This window comes from Hemitrygon akajei, chromosome 23 (assembly GCF_048418815.1).
Source record: "Hemitrygon akajei chromosome 23, sHemAka1.3, whole genome shotgun sequence".
In the NCBI taxonomy this organism is placed as follows: domain Eukaryota; kingdom Metazoa; phylum Chordata; class Chondrichthyes; order Myliobatiformes; family Dasyatidae; genus Hemitrygon; species Hemitrygon akajei.
The window spans coordinates 27,224,951-27,243,339 of NC_133146.1; the positions used below are offsets into that span (position 1 = coordinate 27,224,951).

At 39.6% G+C, this 18,389-nt stretch overlaps 1 protein-coding gene across 3 annotated transcripts in view; it reads left to right on the forward strand.

Annotated features, from left to right (window-relative positions):
• rhobtb1 (Rho related BTB domain containing 1) overlaps positions 1–5,531 on the forward strand; it is a 68,157-nt gene extending 62,626 nt beyond the window's left edge. For all 3 annotated transcript variants that reach the window (XM_073027251.1, XM_073027250.1, XM_073027252.1), the window contains 2 exons: positions 1,841–1,946; positions 3,652–5,531. In XM_073027251.1, the coding sequence (XP_072883352.1) occupies positions 1,841–1,946; positions 3,652–3,818 (273 nt within the window). In that variant the 3' untranslated portion in view covers positions 3,819–5,531. The remainder of the gene's footprint in view (positions 1–1,840; positions 1,947–3,651) is intronic.
• The last annotated feature ends 12,858 nt before the right edge of the window (positions 5,532–18,389 follow it).

The following is an 18,389-nucleotide window of genomic DNA, read 5'->3' on the forward strand; positions in this document are numbered from 1 at the left end:
TAGTCAATATTTATTCATCAATCCATGTCTCTGATGATTATTTGGTAATGAGTATATTGAACATAACATTAGCTGCTATGTTGCCTATAATAGAACTGTGACAAATCTTTAAAGATATTTAAATGGTTAGAAATTCTCTGATACCGAAAGTTGGTGAAGACCATATAAGTGAAATACCTTTTAATAATTGCATGTTTCTTTGACATCAGCCTTGGAAATCCTTAAGGAGTTCTGCAGTCTCATGCAAAATTACTTGGACACTGTTGTAAACATGACATCACAGGTATACATAAACACATGAAACATGATTGACCATGGGATCCAAATTTCTTGTATTAAAGTTGTAAAACCTATGTGGTGTTGCAGAACTTGTATGTGTGGAGGGAAAGATTTTTCAAATCTTCACTGTAGCACCACTCCCCATTTCCTTAGTCGAAGTGTTATTGAAATAAGGAGAACTGGTATCAGTCAACAACAATCCTGTCAGTTCCTCCAAACCTCCATTCATTTAACTTGCTGTGGATGAGGTATGAGCGGCGCTGCATTGTCAGTTTATTATGGAGCAATTGATTACTTTGAGCAATGTAAAATAGCACACTGGAAGCTTTGAAGAAAACCTAGGCCTGGCTGTTAACAGGTCAGGGTTGCCTAATTTTCCAGGACACACTTTGACTTTTTGGATTTCAGGCTCCATAATGGTGTAGGGTGAAATTTTGCCTTGCATTGCTTCAAATGATGAGGTAGCTGATGAGACTTCTTGGGTATATGATCTTTAAAAGCAGTCAGCAAGTAGAAGAGCAGGTAGCGGTTTTCTATACATGCAGAAGGTCTATATATTATACTACATTGGCAGTGGTGTACTCCTGTTTTTATTCTGTCTGTAGTACAACTGTGCCTAAAATATGTAGAACAGATTCTGTATGTGCTAACTCTTAAGAAGACATTATTCATGTTTTCTTTGCAGCTATTGTGTTATTTTGGAGTTAAATTGTACTTAAAGAAGTCCCAATTTTCTGCTTCATTAGAAAGTTTGTCCACATTTTGTAGAAGATGACATTGCAAGTTCTTGAGCAGTGTATTTGGCTATTGCATCACATGTACATAAATATTAGAAATATGATTGACTATAAGCTCAAAATTTCTTATTTAAATTACAAAATCTTTGTACTGTTGAAGTAATTCACAAAGCTCAGTGGAAGTAAGATACAGCAGTTCCCTAAAGTGTACATCATTAAATATTTTCCTCTAAGAATGTCAGGTTACAGACATATAATTAAGTTTTACTTCACAATCTTAACTTCCATTTTAGTCATAGGCATGATCTAGAAAGTGTTGATGTAAACTTCTCACTCTTAACACCATGACCTGTCCATGTAAACCTCACACCTTAACACCATGTGTGGGGTTAGGGTATTTCTTAATCATGCAATAGCTCTTTCAGTTGCTTCAATTAAAAGTAGACTTGATCATGAAGTTATTGAATGCTATATTTAGTAATGTGAAATATAAATTAGTTGGCATGTAAAGATTTAAGATGGTCCCTGAATATTGTATTTCCCTTTTTGAAAAATGAGATAAGAGTTGCTTTAAATTTCACGCGGGCTTGCTAACATTCGCAATTGCTGGGCTTGCTGGTGCTACTCACCATTCTAATTCCACGTTTCCAGAATAAGGGTAGTCATTTTACATGGGAAACTCGTGTATGTAACAGTTACAGGCCTTTCACATTTCTAATTTTTAACAAACATAATGAAACACTATTATATATAGGTATCTATCCTATATATTACACACATAGCAGATCTTAAAAACTCTTTTTCTCCACCCCCTATACTTGTAGTTTCATAATGCACATCAACTGGCAGCTTGGTGTTTGCATCACATCTGTACGAGTTACAACAGTGTTTGCTGCAAGTTCAGGAAAGAGATAAAGGCAATATCTCCTGGTAAGAAACTAAATATTTGCTCTGGTTTACTCTTGTATCATATTAAATTTCAAAGACACAATGATGCATTCCTTCCTTCCACCTCTGAAGCTTGGTTTTGAATTCAACCCCAGATTAATAAATTTTGTTTTAAATGGTCAAAAAAAAGTCTTACATGAAAATGGTTGGAGAATTAATTAAATGGAAAAAGCCCAAAACACATAATTCTTACCATGAGAGCCAAGATGGTGTCTGCTTACTATTCAAGGACAATAATTTACACTTGTGGAACTTCTGAGGTTGGGTTAGCACAATGTTAACCCAAAGCCAAGGGGAGCTTTACTCTGCATCTGGCATTTGCTATACCTTAATTAAAAAAAAATAAAGTGCTGATGTGGAGCCCCAGAATTTGGATCAACCTTCCATTCCCCAATATAAATAAACTGTGGGCATCAGAGCTTCACAAATCAGATAAGCTCATCTGACAATGTACATTGCATTGGCCGTATAGTGACAGGATATCATAGAACAACATAATGCTCCACAGTATTCACTATGCCCACCTTCCAAACTTCTGACTGCCATCGTCATCGGACTTGTTTCCTCCCATGATTCCTGCAGCCCCAGTCCCTTAATTATGTACATGTGCTATGATAATTGTTATTATGGAACTCTTCCTTGCACCTTATAGTATTTATTGGTTTAATAGTAACTGTTGGGAGGATTAAAGCTAGTCCACCAAATACTGACTCAGCCAAAGGATAGTTTACATAAATACAGCTTGATAGATTTCTGTTTAAATAAGGGTATTTATATTCTATGTATTTCCAATGTTGTACAAAATTACTAAAAGCAATAGCTAATAAATGTACTAAGTCCATTGCACAGGTGCTATCTTGGTGTAGCATTTGTTTAAATGATCTTCGAACCTGGTGGTACAAGAGCATGAGTGACTTTTACTGTTTACACTTTCTTTTGTTAAACATTAAGTTGCTTGTAGAAAGCTGGCAGCAGTAGCTTTCTCTACCAAGCTCATTTATTTGACTGAAAGTTTTAATTACATGGAAGTTGAAGGCTGAGACACCTGCAAAGGATTATTTTGTGTATCTTTTACTGGTTGCCCTAGAAATGATCTCTCTTGTTGGTCCATGTGCATTTATATCAACAATCCAATGTACACTACAGTTTTGTCATATTAACAAAATTTAATTGTTTTGTGTAAACTTCATTGCAGAAGTCAACAACCTTTTTCACCAGTGGAGTAAAATCAGACATTTTGACTAACAAGCTGATTTAACTTTCAATAATTCCTGTGTCCAGAATTACTAAAACTTCAATTTTGTAGTTAATTATAGTTTGTTTTCACATCACAACTTCTGGGAATTGGGTTATATTTTCTTTTAAATTGGTTGGAATATTCTAGAACAAAGGAAACTATTAATTTACAGAGCAACACACACACAATGATGGAGGAACTCAGCAGGTCAGACAGCACTTGTAGAGAGGAGTAACAGTCACCATTTTGGGCTGAGACTCTTCACGAGTCCTAATGAAAGGTCTCAGCCCAAATGCCATCTGTTTATTCCCATCCTGAGATACTGCCTGACCTGCTGATTTCGTCCAGCATTGTGAGTGCTTTGCTCTGAATTTCCAGCATCTGCAGAATCTCATGTGTTCTTAATTTGCAAAGTAACTAGGTTTGTAATTTTATCATTTTCATTGCTAGAGAACCAAGAGTATTTTGAGAAGCACCGTTGGCCGCCTGTGTGGTACCTTAAAGAAGAAGACCATTACCAGCGAGTGAAAAAGGAACGGGAAAGAGAAGAGGTTGCCCTTCATAAGCATCACTCAAAACGCAGATGGTGCTTCTGGCACCATTCTGCTGTTGCCTAAAACCTCTTAGAAACTAATTCTAGGAATTAACCAGAACATCCTGTGCATTATTAGATAGATTTAAAACAACACACAATGTATTTGTCTTAATTCTTGTTTACTGTATTAAAAGAAAGGCTATCTTGGGATAATTGGCCATGTGTGTTTAAACAATCGTCATTATGTTTGAAGCACAACCTTTTGTTGAAAAGTATGCTTGCTATAGCAAACTGATCCCCGTGTGGTGCCTATAGATTGGTTTTAAACACTTTTAATATAGATAACTGCCAACAGTGACTCTTCTTTTGTTCTGAAAAGAATGACCACTGTTGGGTTTTAATTTGAAATAAAATATTTAATTATTTTTGTACAGGTGTTGGCTATATACCTTTGTTGTAACCAAAGTAGAGATGGTCGTAATATAGATTTTAGAAAACTTGTATACTTAGAAGGGCTTAGAAACTAATCCATGAAAAGTGGCTTATGTCTATATGGGCCTACACATACACAGGTAATTTGGAGCAGTTTACTGCTCTTGCTATATGCATCTTTCTAGTCATGCTGCTTTATCATGAAAGTTATTATTGCTACAGTTACTGTATACCCCAAATCTTAACTCTTGAATTAACTTAACAGTAAATTTACTTAAAGTAAAGTTTTGAAATGTTAGAAATAGCTTCAGTTGGACTGTTTTGAGCAGTGGGGAAAGTAATGTACTAAAGTTCTGATCAACCTCATTTTTGCCAAAAGTTTTCTTCGTGTAATGATATTACAGTGTGTAATACAACATCGACCTATTGTGAATTTCAGCTGCTGACACCAAGTGGCTGGTTCATTTGGTTGCAGTTCTTTTAGCCTTCGACTTTTGTGCTCATTATCTTTCACTTATTTTGCATCAATAAGTTAAATAAATGTTGTGACTGTTTCATGGTAGAATTGTAGGGTGATGTGATATACAACTTTGTATTGAGAAATTAAAATGTTTCTTATGTAGTTTCCATATTATATACAGTAAATATATTCCACAAGTTACTTTTGCTCTGTAAATTCCATAAGTTGAAAAGATTAATTTGTACATGCACTGTCTTCTGAAGTACTTCCTAATATGCATAAAATGACGTTATTTGATTTGTTTCTTGGAATAATTGCAGGCCTAACACGATGCTGCCAACATACTGAATATTGGTGTTTAGATCATATTGCTGAATGCTCAACTTAAAAAAAACTGATATTATAATGCCAGCTTTGTTTTTTCAATAGTTTTCCTTATCTATAGATTGTGATCTGAAATAGGTGCATTATGTTTTATTAAATTGACAGTAGCTCACTTGGCTCAGCTCTTGAGTCTACATGCTGTGAAATCAGGCCCTAATCCAAAGATTTGACTATACTATCTGAGTTGCCATTTCATTGCAGTATTGAAATGCTGCTTCACTGGAGTTGCTGTATCCAAAAGACGGCAGTCTCCTATTGTCTGTGTATTTCTTCTGAAAATGGTTCTACTGCATCCCCATTTCTGGGTATGGAGTTGGAGGACAGTTGCAGTGAGGGGCAAGAAGAATGCATGTAGAAACAGTGTAAACTTAAAACAAGACAATAACTCTGCTTATAGATATAAAAGCAAAGTTGGCTAGATATTGGATTGTGTAGCACCAATTTTTTAAGTACTGGACTGTGATTTCAATTTCAATATTTTTGGGAATAAACCACAAAAACACTTTTAATCTGCAAGAATTGTGTGGTACATAAATTTGTGCTCTTCCAGTAATGCGTGGCAATGTATGTCATCAGGAATTTGCATGCGGCATCAACTGCAGCTGAAATTGAATTATGCCTTTCTACTTAAACCTGGTTCTTTGAGGGGCTGATTTATATGATGCTTCAGTTAATCCAACTTGAGCATTTCATGGGATACTAAACCACATGATACACTTCTGCAGACTGCTGAAGGTCACAATGGCAACCTCGTGGTTCGAGGTGCCCATAAGGGCACACTAACCTTGGGTAAAATGCTGCTGCTTCATCTGCTTTACTTTTGCTACTTTGGTACCTGTGTAGGGTGTGCAACAGCATCACTGTCAGAGATTAGCATGAGTTCCCCTGGGTAAGAAAACTCCTTCAGAAGTAGTTTATAAGAAGAGAAGAAATTTATAGACCCTGTCCTTCAGGCAAAAGCCTCCTATCTGTGTCTAGCTCTCAGCAATGTAACTAGAAGCTATTATGTTGTTAAGACAAGGGGTTCAGGCTGGAAGTACAGACAAGCAGCTCATACCTCAGCTGCTTTCCCTGTTTAGATTCAGGACAATTTAATACTGAACAAAATTACTGAAAATCAATAAACATTAGGTGCTAGAAATCAAAAATGCATAAGTGTTGAAAAATTCAAAGGATCAGATAGCACCAAAAAGAAAGTCAGGCAGAGAGAATGTCTGTTTCCATCTGTGACCCTTCACCAGAACAGACCAGTGATCGAGTGCACTTGTGTTTTTGTTGCCCTTTGGAATCTGACACTCAAAGTGAATGCTGGTTGTAAGTCTAATAGCAGGACAATGCAGCTGTTTAGTCTTGTGATTTAGCTGAATCACAGACCATCAGATGAATATACAACTTGCAGTCAACTATTTAATAAAATATTCTTATTTACTACATTTTGCCTGAAAGTTTAAATGACTTAGACAGCCAATTGCCTGCTATGCTGAAGGAATTGTGTAATGCTTTTCAGGTGACTTGTCAAATGCTGCGTACACACAGCCACAGGAACAGGGGACTTGAGTGTTTTAGTGGTTTCTTCCCTCATCCCAGCAAGACCTGGAAGTGGAATAGGCAGGGGTGGCGGTTCTGAGCAGGCAGCAGTGAAAGGATACCTCTTGCACTGTCGAGGTCAATTTTGATAGTCCAGAGGTTTTGACTGCTCCTCAGCCTCCACTTCCATTAAGCAAAGGGGCTAGTGACAAAGCTACAGAGAGCTAATGATAACTGCAGCTGAAAATAACTTGACTGGCTGAAAATTCCAGTTATTTCTAAAGATTGAACTGAAACCATCCGTACAATAGTTTTAACTTAAGCACATTTCCATAAGAGGGCATCAGGATATAACACAGAAATTATTCAGCTCAGTCAAATAAGTTTCCCTGCAGAAGTGCAGTGACTAATTCCTCTACACCTGCAGGAGAAATGCCATCCACACAATTGCCAATCTCAGTATTGGTCAAATGTGGAAAGTTCAAATTTATTGTCATTCAACCGCATGCATGTATACCACCAAGTGAAGCAATGTTCCTCTGGATTAAGGTGCACAATACAGTACATATAACTCACATAACACAAAGTAATATTACCACAAATTATTTTTAAAATAATGTGCATTTACGACAAGTTTAAAAAGCTGTATAACACTACTGCTGTTTTATATATGATGAGACCTGGGTGATGGCAGGGAGTTCAGTAATCTTGTGGCCTGGGGGAAGAAGCCGTTTCCCATCCTAATAGTTCTTGCCTTAATGTTGTGGTACCTGCTGCCTGATGGTAAGGGGTCAAAGGCATCGTTAGACAGATGGAAGGGACCCTTGACAGTACTAAGGGTTCTACATATGCAGCGCTCCTGATAAATGTCTCTGAAGGGTGAAAGAGACATCCTGATGATCCTCTCAGTAATCAATTGTTAAGGGAGAGGCACATGATTAAAATAGGTCTTAGTCAGCATGATTTCCTCAAGGGAAAATCTTGTCTGACAAATCTGTTGGAATTCTTTGAAGAAATAACAAGCAGGATAGATAAAGAATTGGTTGATATGTATGTGGATTTTCAGAAGGCCTTTGACAAGATGCCACACCTGAGGCTGCTTAGCAAGCTATGGTGCCCATGGTATTACAGGAAAGATTCTAACATAGATAAACCAGTGGCTGTTTGGCAGGAGGCAAAAAATGGGAATAAAGGGAGACTTTTCTGGTTGACCTGCCGGTGACTAACGGTGTTCCGCAGAGGTTGTTGTTAGGGCAGCAACGTTACGTTATATGTCAATGATTTGGATGATGGAATTGATAGCTTTGTTGCATGGTTTTCAGATGAACCAAAGATGAGTGGAGGGGCAGGTAGTTCTAAGGAAGTAGAGAGACTACCGAAGGATTTAGATTAGGAGAATGGACAAAGATGTGGCAGATGGAATGCAGTATTGGGAAGTGTATGGTCATGCACTTAGGTAGAAGAAATGAAAGGGTTTACTATTTTCTAAATTGAAGAGAAAATACAAAAACATAAGGCACAAAGGGACTTAGAAGTCTTTATGCAGGTTTCCCTAAAGATTAATTTGGAGATCGAGTCTGTGGTGCAGAGGGCAAATGCGATGTTAGCTTTCATTTCAAAGGACTAGAATAAAAAGGTCAGGATGTAATATTGAGACTTTATAAAGCACTGGTGAGGCCTCACTTGGATCACTGTGAGCAGTTTTGGGCCTCTTAGAAAGGATGTGCTGAAATTGGAGAGGGTTCAAAGGAGATTTCTGAAAATGATTCCAGGAATGAATGGCTTGCCATATGAGAAGCATTAAGGCCTGTATTTGCTAAAATTCAGAAGAATGAGGGGAGACCCTAGTGAAAGGCCTTGATAGAGTGGATGTGGAGAGGATTTTTCATATAGTAGGAGAGTATAAGACTAGACCATACAGCCTCAGAATAGAGGGGTGTCCTTTTAGAACAGTGATGAGAGAAATTTTTTTAGCCAGAGAGTGGTGAATCTGTGGAATTCTGTACCACAGGCAGCTGTGGAGGCCAAGTCTTTATTATTATTTAAGGCAGAGGTTGATAGATTCTTGATTTGTCAGGGCATGAAGGTATGTGGGGGGGAGGCAGGAGATTGGGGATGAGAGGAAAAGTGGATCAGCCATGATGAAATGGTGGAGCAGACTCGATGGGCCAAATGGCCTAATTCTGCCATCTATGTGTAGTGAGCTGAAGGACTTCACATAAATAGGAAACTAGTGGAGTGATGCTTTGTGCAAATCAGTATTGCCACATCATTCATGGTGATAAAATTTTAGTGCTTTACAAGGAAGCCATTGACCTCACTAAGAGCAAGCAAATGCTCACAACTGTCTTTATCTTACCAAATTCAGGAGTGCGTTAAATTAGTTATGTGTTATTTTTATAAAAAATGTTCAATGAGTATGAATTTCCATATTGCAAAAGAATGTTCTGAATTAACAACCTTTTAGTTCCCATTTAATAATCTTACAACTGACTTTGTAGGATTATCCACTTTTCCCGCACCCCCCCCCCCCCCCACCCCCACCCCCACCCCCATGGCTGATCCCTTTCAGTTGGATGGACTACAAATCCGGCCTGAGGTGGGGTAACTAGTGATTGCAGAATTATTGTCTGCTTTCTCAGACAGCAATTTGAGAGATTCATGGCAAGACAATGCCTGTGAAGCATGAATTGCAGGAGAGATGCTGATATCCTGAGAGAAGACTGCATGGTCAAGCCCAAGAACCAGTGGAATTCTCCTCTGACTAGATGGGTAAGAAGCATGCATCAGCTGATATGACATACTGTAGAGGTTTGACAAAGACTTCACAAATGCAATGCACAATATAACAGAGCTTGAACCACATCCTGCATGTTGACATTTGTCATCCTTATCCTATTTACTGCACCACTAACTTTTCTTCTGATACAAGAATTACAGATCCTGTAAGCCTGAAACAAAAGAAGAGAATTTGTGATACTGTCTTTCCCGTGTCTCTCAGGTCGGACCGTCAGCTCTCGGACCCTCAGCAACTCATATTCTTCCCAACCCACCTTCCCTAAACACCCCAACCCTCCTTCCCTAAACACCCCAACCCTCCCCTCTCCTAAGTCACTACCAACTCTCTTCCCTCTCTGATTCAACTGTCATACATGCCAGATCTTCATAAATCCCTCTAACCTTCCCCTCTCTGAGGCAGAGCAATTTGTCATCAGGGCCTCACCTTTGTCCCTCTGCCCACACCTCCATGAGTTCAACGTCAAGCCCTTTTGATGCTGCCTCTGTCTCTGAGCCCATTTCTTTGACAAAGATCCCATTCCCCATGCTGACGACCCCTTCTTCCACCTTCAAACCTCCTCCTCTTCCTGGACAACACATCTTCTACCTGCTCTTGATGTTTTTATTGCCAACTGCCAATGACACATCAACCATCTGGACTTTACCACTCCTCTCTCCAATTCTAACCTCACTCCTACCCAATGCACTGCTCGCCACTCTCTCTGCACTAATCCCAACCTCCTCACCATCAAACCTGCAGATAAGGGGGAGGAAGTGCTGTAGTAGTCTGGTGGACTGACCTCTACCTTGCTGAGGCCAGGTCATAACTCTCAGGTACCTTCTCTTACTGGCCTCTTGAACAGGATCCCACAAAGGAGCATCAGGCCATTGTCTCCATCACCATCATCCATCTTATTAACTCTGGGGATCTCCCATCTGCTGCCATCAACTTCATAGTTCCCTGACACCACACCTACTGTTTCTACCTTCTACCCAAGATTCTCAAACCTGCCTGTCCAGGTAAACCCATTGTTTCTGTTTGTTCTTGCCCCACCAAACTTGGATCTGCATACCTCAACTCTGTTTAATACCTTGTGGTCCAGTCCCTTCCTACCTACATCTGTGACATTTCACACACTCTTGATCCTTTCAATGACTTTAAGTTCCCTGGCCTTGATCATCTTATTTTTTATAATGGATGTCCTATCACTGTACACCACCAACCCCCATCAGGAGAGCCTTCAAGCTCTCTGTTTCTTTCTGAACAACAGACCCAACAAGTTCCCCTGCACCACCACTCTCCTCCATCTGGCAGAACTAGTTCTCGCTCTCAATAACTTCTCATTCATCTCCTCGTGCTTCATTCAAACCAGAGGTGCACCAGCTATGGCTGCCTTTTTGCTGGCTATGTGGAACAGTCTATGTTCCAAGCCTACACCATTATTGTTCCCCAAATCTTCCAATGCTACATAGTCAACTGCATTGGTGCTGCATCCTGCACCCATGCTGAGCTCATCGACTTCATCAACTTTGCCTCCAACTTCCACTCTACCTTTAAATTTACTTGGTCCATTTCCAACACTTCCCTCCCTTTCTCGATTTCTCTCTGTCTCTACTACTGCTTTTATAAACTCATTGATTCCTACAGCTACCTGGACAATGCCTTGTCACACCCTGTCACTTGTAAAAGTGCCAACCCCTTCTCTCAATTCTTCCGCCGCCACTGCATCTGCTCTCAGGATGAGGCTTTTCATTCCAAAACTAATTAAATGTAATCCTTCTTCAAAGAAAGGGGCTTTCCTTCCTCCACCGTAATGCCCTCACCTGTATCTCTTCCATTTTGCACACATCTGCCCTCAACCCATCCTCAGCCGCCACAGCAGGATTTTCTTGTCTTCACCTACCATCCCACTAGCCTTCGTGTCCAACACATAATTCTCCATACCTTCTGCCATCTCCAATGGGATCCCACCATCAAAGGCATCTTTCATTTCCTCCACACTTCCAGCTTTTTCCAGGGATTGCTCACTACATAACTCACTTGTCCACTCGTTCCTCCCCACTGATCTCCCTCCTGGTACTTAACCTTGCAAGCCACACCTCCTCCCTTACTACCATTCAAGGCCCCAAACAGTCCTTCTAAGTAAGGCGGCATGTCACCTATGAATCTGTTGGGGTCATCTGCTGTATGCAGTGCTCCTGGTGTGGCCTCCTGTATACCAGTGAGACCCGAGGTAGATTCAGAGACCATTTTTATGAGCACCTACACTCCATCCACCAAAAAAAGTGAAATCTCCTGGTAGCCACCCATTTCAATTCCACTTCCCATCCCCATTCAAAAATGTCAGTACATGGCCTCCTCTACTGCTGTGACAAGGCCACACTCAGGTTGGAGGATTTTCTGCCTGGGTAGCCTCCAACCTGACGGCATGAATTTGATTTCTTGAACTTATGGTAAATGCCCCTTCCCCTTCACCATTCCCATTACTATTTCACTCTCTCAACTCATCTCCTTACCTGCCCATCACCTCCCTCTGGTGTTCCTCCCCTTCCCTTTCTTCCATGGTCTTCTGTCCTCTCATCATGTTCACCCTTCTCCAGCCCTTTATCCCTTTCAGCAATCAACTTCCCAGCTCTTTACTTCACCCCTTCCCAGTTTAACTTATCACCTACCAGCTTGTACTTCTTCCTCCCCTCTTCCCATGTTCTGACTCTGGTTTCTCATCTCTCGCCAGTCCTGATGAAGGGTCTCAGCCCAAAACATCAACTGTTTACTCTTTTCTATAGATGCTGCTTGGCCTGCTGAGTTCCATTTTATGTGTGTTGCTTTGGATTTCCAGCATCTGAAGACTTTTTCATATAACTCATGAAACTCAGCAGGTTAGGCAGCAGAAACACAAAAGATTCTGCAAATTTTGGAAATCCAGTGTAACACACACAAAAAGCAGTATCTATAGAGAGGAGCGAAGAGCATTTCAGTCCAAGGGTCTATGCTCAAAAGAGCAGAGAATAGATGGAAGTTATTGGCCAGATGGAAAAGAACAGCAGAACAGTGACCAGCAAGTAGTGAGAATAGGATGGAAGTAGAAAGCGAAGGACCAATAATATAAATTGAAGATCCTGGTATCTTAACACCCCAAAGTTTTTCCACACCATCTATAAGGCACAAGTCAGCAGTGTGATAAAATGCTCTCCACTTGCCTAATGAATGTAACTTAATGAAGTTTAAGAGTCAACACCTTCCACAGCGAGCTACAGTTTGATTAGTACTTTATTCACAAGTACCAATGTGGGTACAGTGTGCAAATACACTGCAATTACTCACCTAAAATACACCAAGATCCACAACCTTTACCTCCAAAACGGACAAGGGCAACGGACTTGAGGGAGAATCATTCTCCAGGTATGTCACAAGCTTCAACTATCAGAAAGCTTTGATCTCTGGCATCAGTGCTACACTGTCTTCAACTGTTTACCTCTAATGAACCATTTCACTTCTGCATTATAAATTACATCACCCCACTCAGTATCAATTTCCTCTAAATACATTTGAAATTGACATTGTTAAAGCCATATAATTTTAAGTTATTTGATACTCGTCACATGAAAAATCTATGATCTTACTTTTCAGAACTTTCTGCTGGTTAAGGTACAGTGCTGCTAAATGATTGCCCAGATACTGCTTGAAATTAACTAATATTCCATTATGTTTCCCTGTTTTATTTATTTTTATTTAGAGATGCGGTGTGCAATAGTCCCTTCCGACCCTTCAATCTACACTGCCCAGCAACCCATGATTTAACCCAAGCCTAATCATAGGACAATTTACAATGACCAATTAACCAACTAACCAGTTGTCTTTGTACTGCGGGAGAACCTGGAAAAAAACATGTATTCCACAGGAAGGACCGACAGATGACATCAAAATTGAAGGTGAACAACCTATCAAAAGACCAACCAATGTATTCCATTCCACTCGGAAATGTTCTGTTTATCTGGGAATTTGTTAGGCAAATCCATGTCTGCTGATGGTCCAGGATACCAAGCCAGTACCATAAGTCCTTTGCAGACTTTATCTGTTGTACCACATGAAAGTACATACATTTAAACTCTGACTAAACATTTAGTAGGTTGGTTCATCTGTAACCAAGGAGGAGTATGTGGACACAAGAGATTCAGCCGGTGCTGGAAATCGAGAACAACACCTCAGATGCTGGAGGAACTCGGCAGTTCAGGCAGCAACTATGGAGGGAAATAAATACCGCGGTAGTTAACTTTCTGGTCGAGACCTTACATCAGGACTGTGAAGTTCTTTTTCCTTATCTTTCAGCCGATAAAATGTAATTTTCACAGCCCGAACAGCCATGGGAATCAAATTTGAAGATCAGTGCTTCAATAGGGCACAATATTTTGCATGCTATTAACAAGAAGCTTCTGCAAAATCTCTATTGCTAAGTAGCGTAATCATTAATGAAGCATTTTGATAGCTCACCTACAATATATACTAGTCAGAATATTTTAGCATTTTATTAATGACCTTATGCTAGGCAGAGAATTATTGCCTAAAATATGCACAATTTTGATTATTCATTCCTCTTTCAGGATCTGGGCTTCACTGGCAGGCTAGAATTTGTCAAAAGTTGAAGTCAAAATAAATTTATTATCGAAGTACGTATACTGTACATCACCATATACAACCTTGAGACCATTTTCATGCAGATATTTACAGGAAAATAAATAAAATAGAATTTATGAAAAACTACAAATAAAACTGATAAATAACCAATGTGCAAATGACTCTATAGGTTATGGAATCAGTTCAGAACTGAGTTGAGTCAAGTTATCCACTGGTTCAGGAGCCTGATAGTTGTAGGATAATAACTTTCCCAAATCCAGTGTGTGGGATTTAAGGCTGATGTGCCTCTTGCTCTGTTGTCAGAATAATATAAGCAAGGAACTGGATCATACATGGTACAACTATTGTGTATCCATGTTGGATGGAATTAATATGTCTGATATGGTTTGATAGTGCCTATCAAGCAAGTTGCTTGGACCTGGATAGTACTAAGCTTTGAGAGCTGTTGGTACTGCACTCATCCAGACAAGTGGAGAACATTAAATTACATTCTTGATTTGTGCGTTTTGCAGTCTTTGGGGTGTCAGGAGGTGAGTCACTTACGGCTGGATAACCAGCCACTACCTGTTCTTGTGGCTTGTAGATATGTGGCTGGACTAGTTATCAACATTAATGTGGGAAAGTAGTAATAGAATGCTGTAAAGGGATTTTTGTCACCTCCCTGTCAGAAAATGTTTTGATCTCAGTGTTGATTTAAACCCCATTCTGACTGTCAAGCTTTTGTAGAGACCAAAGTTATTCATTGTCCCCATTTTCAATGAATCCAGGAGAAATGGAACCAAACACTTGGCCTGATGTTACATGCCTGCAAAACTCACCTCATGCCAAACCAGAACAAAATCTGCTGGCTTGAAGTTTTTGTTTTGGCAGCATACTCATTTGTGAGCATGCAACCTCTTGTCTAATCCTCAACAAATCCTTCTATGCATTCAGTCAAATATAATAACCTTGGAAGCAGTAGTGTGACTGGCAACATCAAAAATAAAACCTGACATTCCCAAAAGGGACTCCCAGGAGCAGCACAACACATCACATTAATCCCACAAAAGCTTCCTCCGATAAATCTGTTGTTTTAATAATTAAAATTCAATTCACTTTATGAAACTGTGAATTTTTACTACTTGCTAATAAATTAAATTTTTTAGCATACTATTACATTAGTGCCTTGATAAATATAACTAAAATATCACTTTCTGGTTATTTACATGTAAATTTAAACTCATTTCTCATGGTTGTCTCTCAAAAGTGTTTTAGGTTATCACTCTGGCATTTTCTATAACATTGTGGCAGATACTCAACAATGCCTGTAACTTGAGCAACTGTCTGCTCCCATGGCAGTAATATACCCTTGGTTTCAATTCTGCTCTTCCAAAACAACATTCTCCTTCTGGGTACAAATTAGGAGAGATAGGAAAAGCATGTAAAAAGGGCAATGTAATGGGGGATTTGAATATGCAGGTAGATTGGGGAAATCAGGTTAGTGCTGGATCCCAAGAGAAGGTATTTGTAGCAGCAGGTTGTGGTTGAGCCCACTAAAGAAAAGACAATTCTGCATTTGGTGTTGTGTAATGAATTAGATTTAATTAGGGAGCTTAAGGTAAAGGAGCCTCAGGAGTCAGTGATCATAAGTGATATAATTTACCCTACAGTTTAAGATAGAGAAGCTAAAAATCAGATGTATCAGTATTACAGTGGAGTGAACATAGACATCTACAGCACATTACAGGCTGGCCATGTATCCTACTTTAGAAATTGCCTAGAATTACCCTATCACATAACCCTCTGTTCTTCTAAGCTCCATGTACCTATCTAAGAGTCTCTTAAAAGACCTTATTGTATCCACCTCCACCACTGTTACCGGCAGTGCATTCCACACACCCAGCACTGTGTGAAAAAACTTACCCCCGACATCCCCTCTGTACCTGCTTTCAAGCACCTTAAAGCTATGTTTCCTCATGTTAGCCATTTCAGCCCTGGGAAAAAGCCTCCGGTTATCCACATCAATGCCTCTCATTATCCTATTCATCTCTATCAAGTCACCTCTCATCGTCTGTCACTCCAAGGAGAAAAGGCCAAGTTCACTCAAACTATTTTCATAAGGCATGCTCCCCAATCCAGGCAACATCCTTGTAAGTCACCTCTGCACTCTTTCTATAGAATCCACATCCTTCCTGTAGTGAGGTGACCAGACTAGAACTGAACACAATACTCTGTGGGGTCTAACCAAGGTCTGAAAGAACTGTAACATTATTTCACAGCTCTTGAATTCAATCCCACGGTTGATGAATGCCAACACACCATTCGCCTTCTTACCAACACTGTCAACCTGTGCAGTAGCTTTGAGTGTTCTATGGACAGGGACCCCAAGATCTCTCTAATCCTCCACATTGCCAAGAGTCTTAGCATTAATGTTATATTCTGCCTTCAAATTTAACCTTCCAAAATGAACCACTTCACACTTATCTGGGTTGAACTCCATCTTTCACTTCTCAGCCCAGTTCTGTATCCTATCGATGTCCTGCTGTATCCTCTGACACCCCTCCAGACTATCCACAATACCCTCAACCTTTGTGCCATCAGCAAACTTACTAAATCACCCTTTATTTCTTCATCCAGGTCATTTACAAAAATCACAAAGAGTTGGGGTCCCAGAACAGATACCTTCGGAACACCATTGGTCACTGTTCTCCATGCAGAATATGAACCATCTATAACCATCTTTTGGCTTCTGTGGGCAAGCCAGTTCTGGATCCACAAAGCAAGGTCTCCTTGGATCCCATGCCAACTTACTTTCTGAATGAGCCTTGCATGGGGAATGTTATCAAATGCCTTACTGGAATCCATATACACTACATCCACTGCTCTACCTAGTCTAATTCTTGAAATTGTCCCTTGGCTTAGTTTCTATAGAATTAATAACTGCCTTTCAGTGCATATTAAGAAGCATTCTTTCTTGCTCATATCCACAAAAACACACCCTGTCAATAGCTTCAAAAGATAAAATAGAATGAGCTGCCGCTTTTTTTCACAATATTGTACACAAGTAATGGCCAATGGTCAACGCTACACAATAAAATGAGATAAACCTCTGGACCAGATTGACACAACAGCTTCCATATTTAGAAATCTTTCTGTAAATTAAAAAGTCAGCTATTTTTCCTTTCCTAATTTAGGATCTTCTATTCTACTCCCATATATGAAGTGTTTGGGTTATTTTAAACCAATTTATACAGTGCCATAGAAACAATAGTTTAACATCTGCTAATCTTATGGAAAAACTATTTTATTAATAATTCATTTCTATTCCATTTTTTATGTTGCTTATACAATGCAACTGATATTACGTAACTCTATTTATCAGATATGTTCAACTTAAATGCTCCAGACTGTCGGGTTATCTGTAACGTAGCCCCATTAACATGGTCATACCTTTCTTATTCCTCACTCCACCCATAAAACCACAAGACATAGGAGCAGAATTAGATCATTCAGCCCATTGAGACTGCTCTGCCATTCCATCATGGCTGATCCCAGATCCCACTCAACCCCATACTCCTGCTCTGTTCTAAAAAGTCACTCTTCAACATCAACTCTCATCTCCCTTCATTTCTTGAAAAAACTTTTAGTATACTGCTTAATATTACTGGCTAATTTGCCCTCATATTTCATCTGTTCCCTTCTTATTGCCTTTTTAGTTGTTCTGTTGGATTTTAAAAACTTTCCAATCATCCAACTTCCCACTCACTTTTGCTACCTCTCCTTAGCTTTTGTGCAGTCCTTAACTTCCCTTGTCAGCCACTGTGCCTACTTCTGCCATTTGAGAAGGAATTCTTCCGTGGGACATATCTATCCTGCGCCTTCTGAACAATTCCCAGAAACTTCAGCCTTCTCTGCTCTGCCATCATCCCTGCCAGTATTCCCCTCCAATCCACCTGGGCAAGCTCCTCTCTCATGCCTCTGTAATTCCCTTTATTCCACTGCGATACTGATACATGTGACTTGTGCAGTATGAATTCAACCATATTATGATCACTGTCTCCTAAGGGTTCTTTTACATTAAGCTCCCTAATAAGAATTAGGTTATTACACAACACCCAGTCTAAGATAGCCTTTTTCTGAGTAGGCTCAAGAACAAGCTGCTCTAAAAATCATCTTGTAGGCATTTAATAAATTCCCTCTCTTGCAATCCAACACCAACCTGATTTTCCTAATATCCTTCCATGTTGAAGTCCCCCATTACTCTTATTATAAAGCCTCACTAGACAAGTTTTTCAGAGTACTGGAAAATCACAAATATCACTCCACTCTTTAAGAAGGGAGAGAGGAAAAAAGATAGGAAATTGTAGCTCAGTTAGCCTAACTTCAGTGGTTGGCAATATGTTAGAGTCTATTTTTAAGGATGAGATTTCAGGATACTTGGAGGCACATGATAAGGT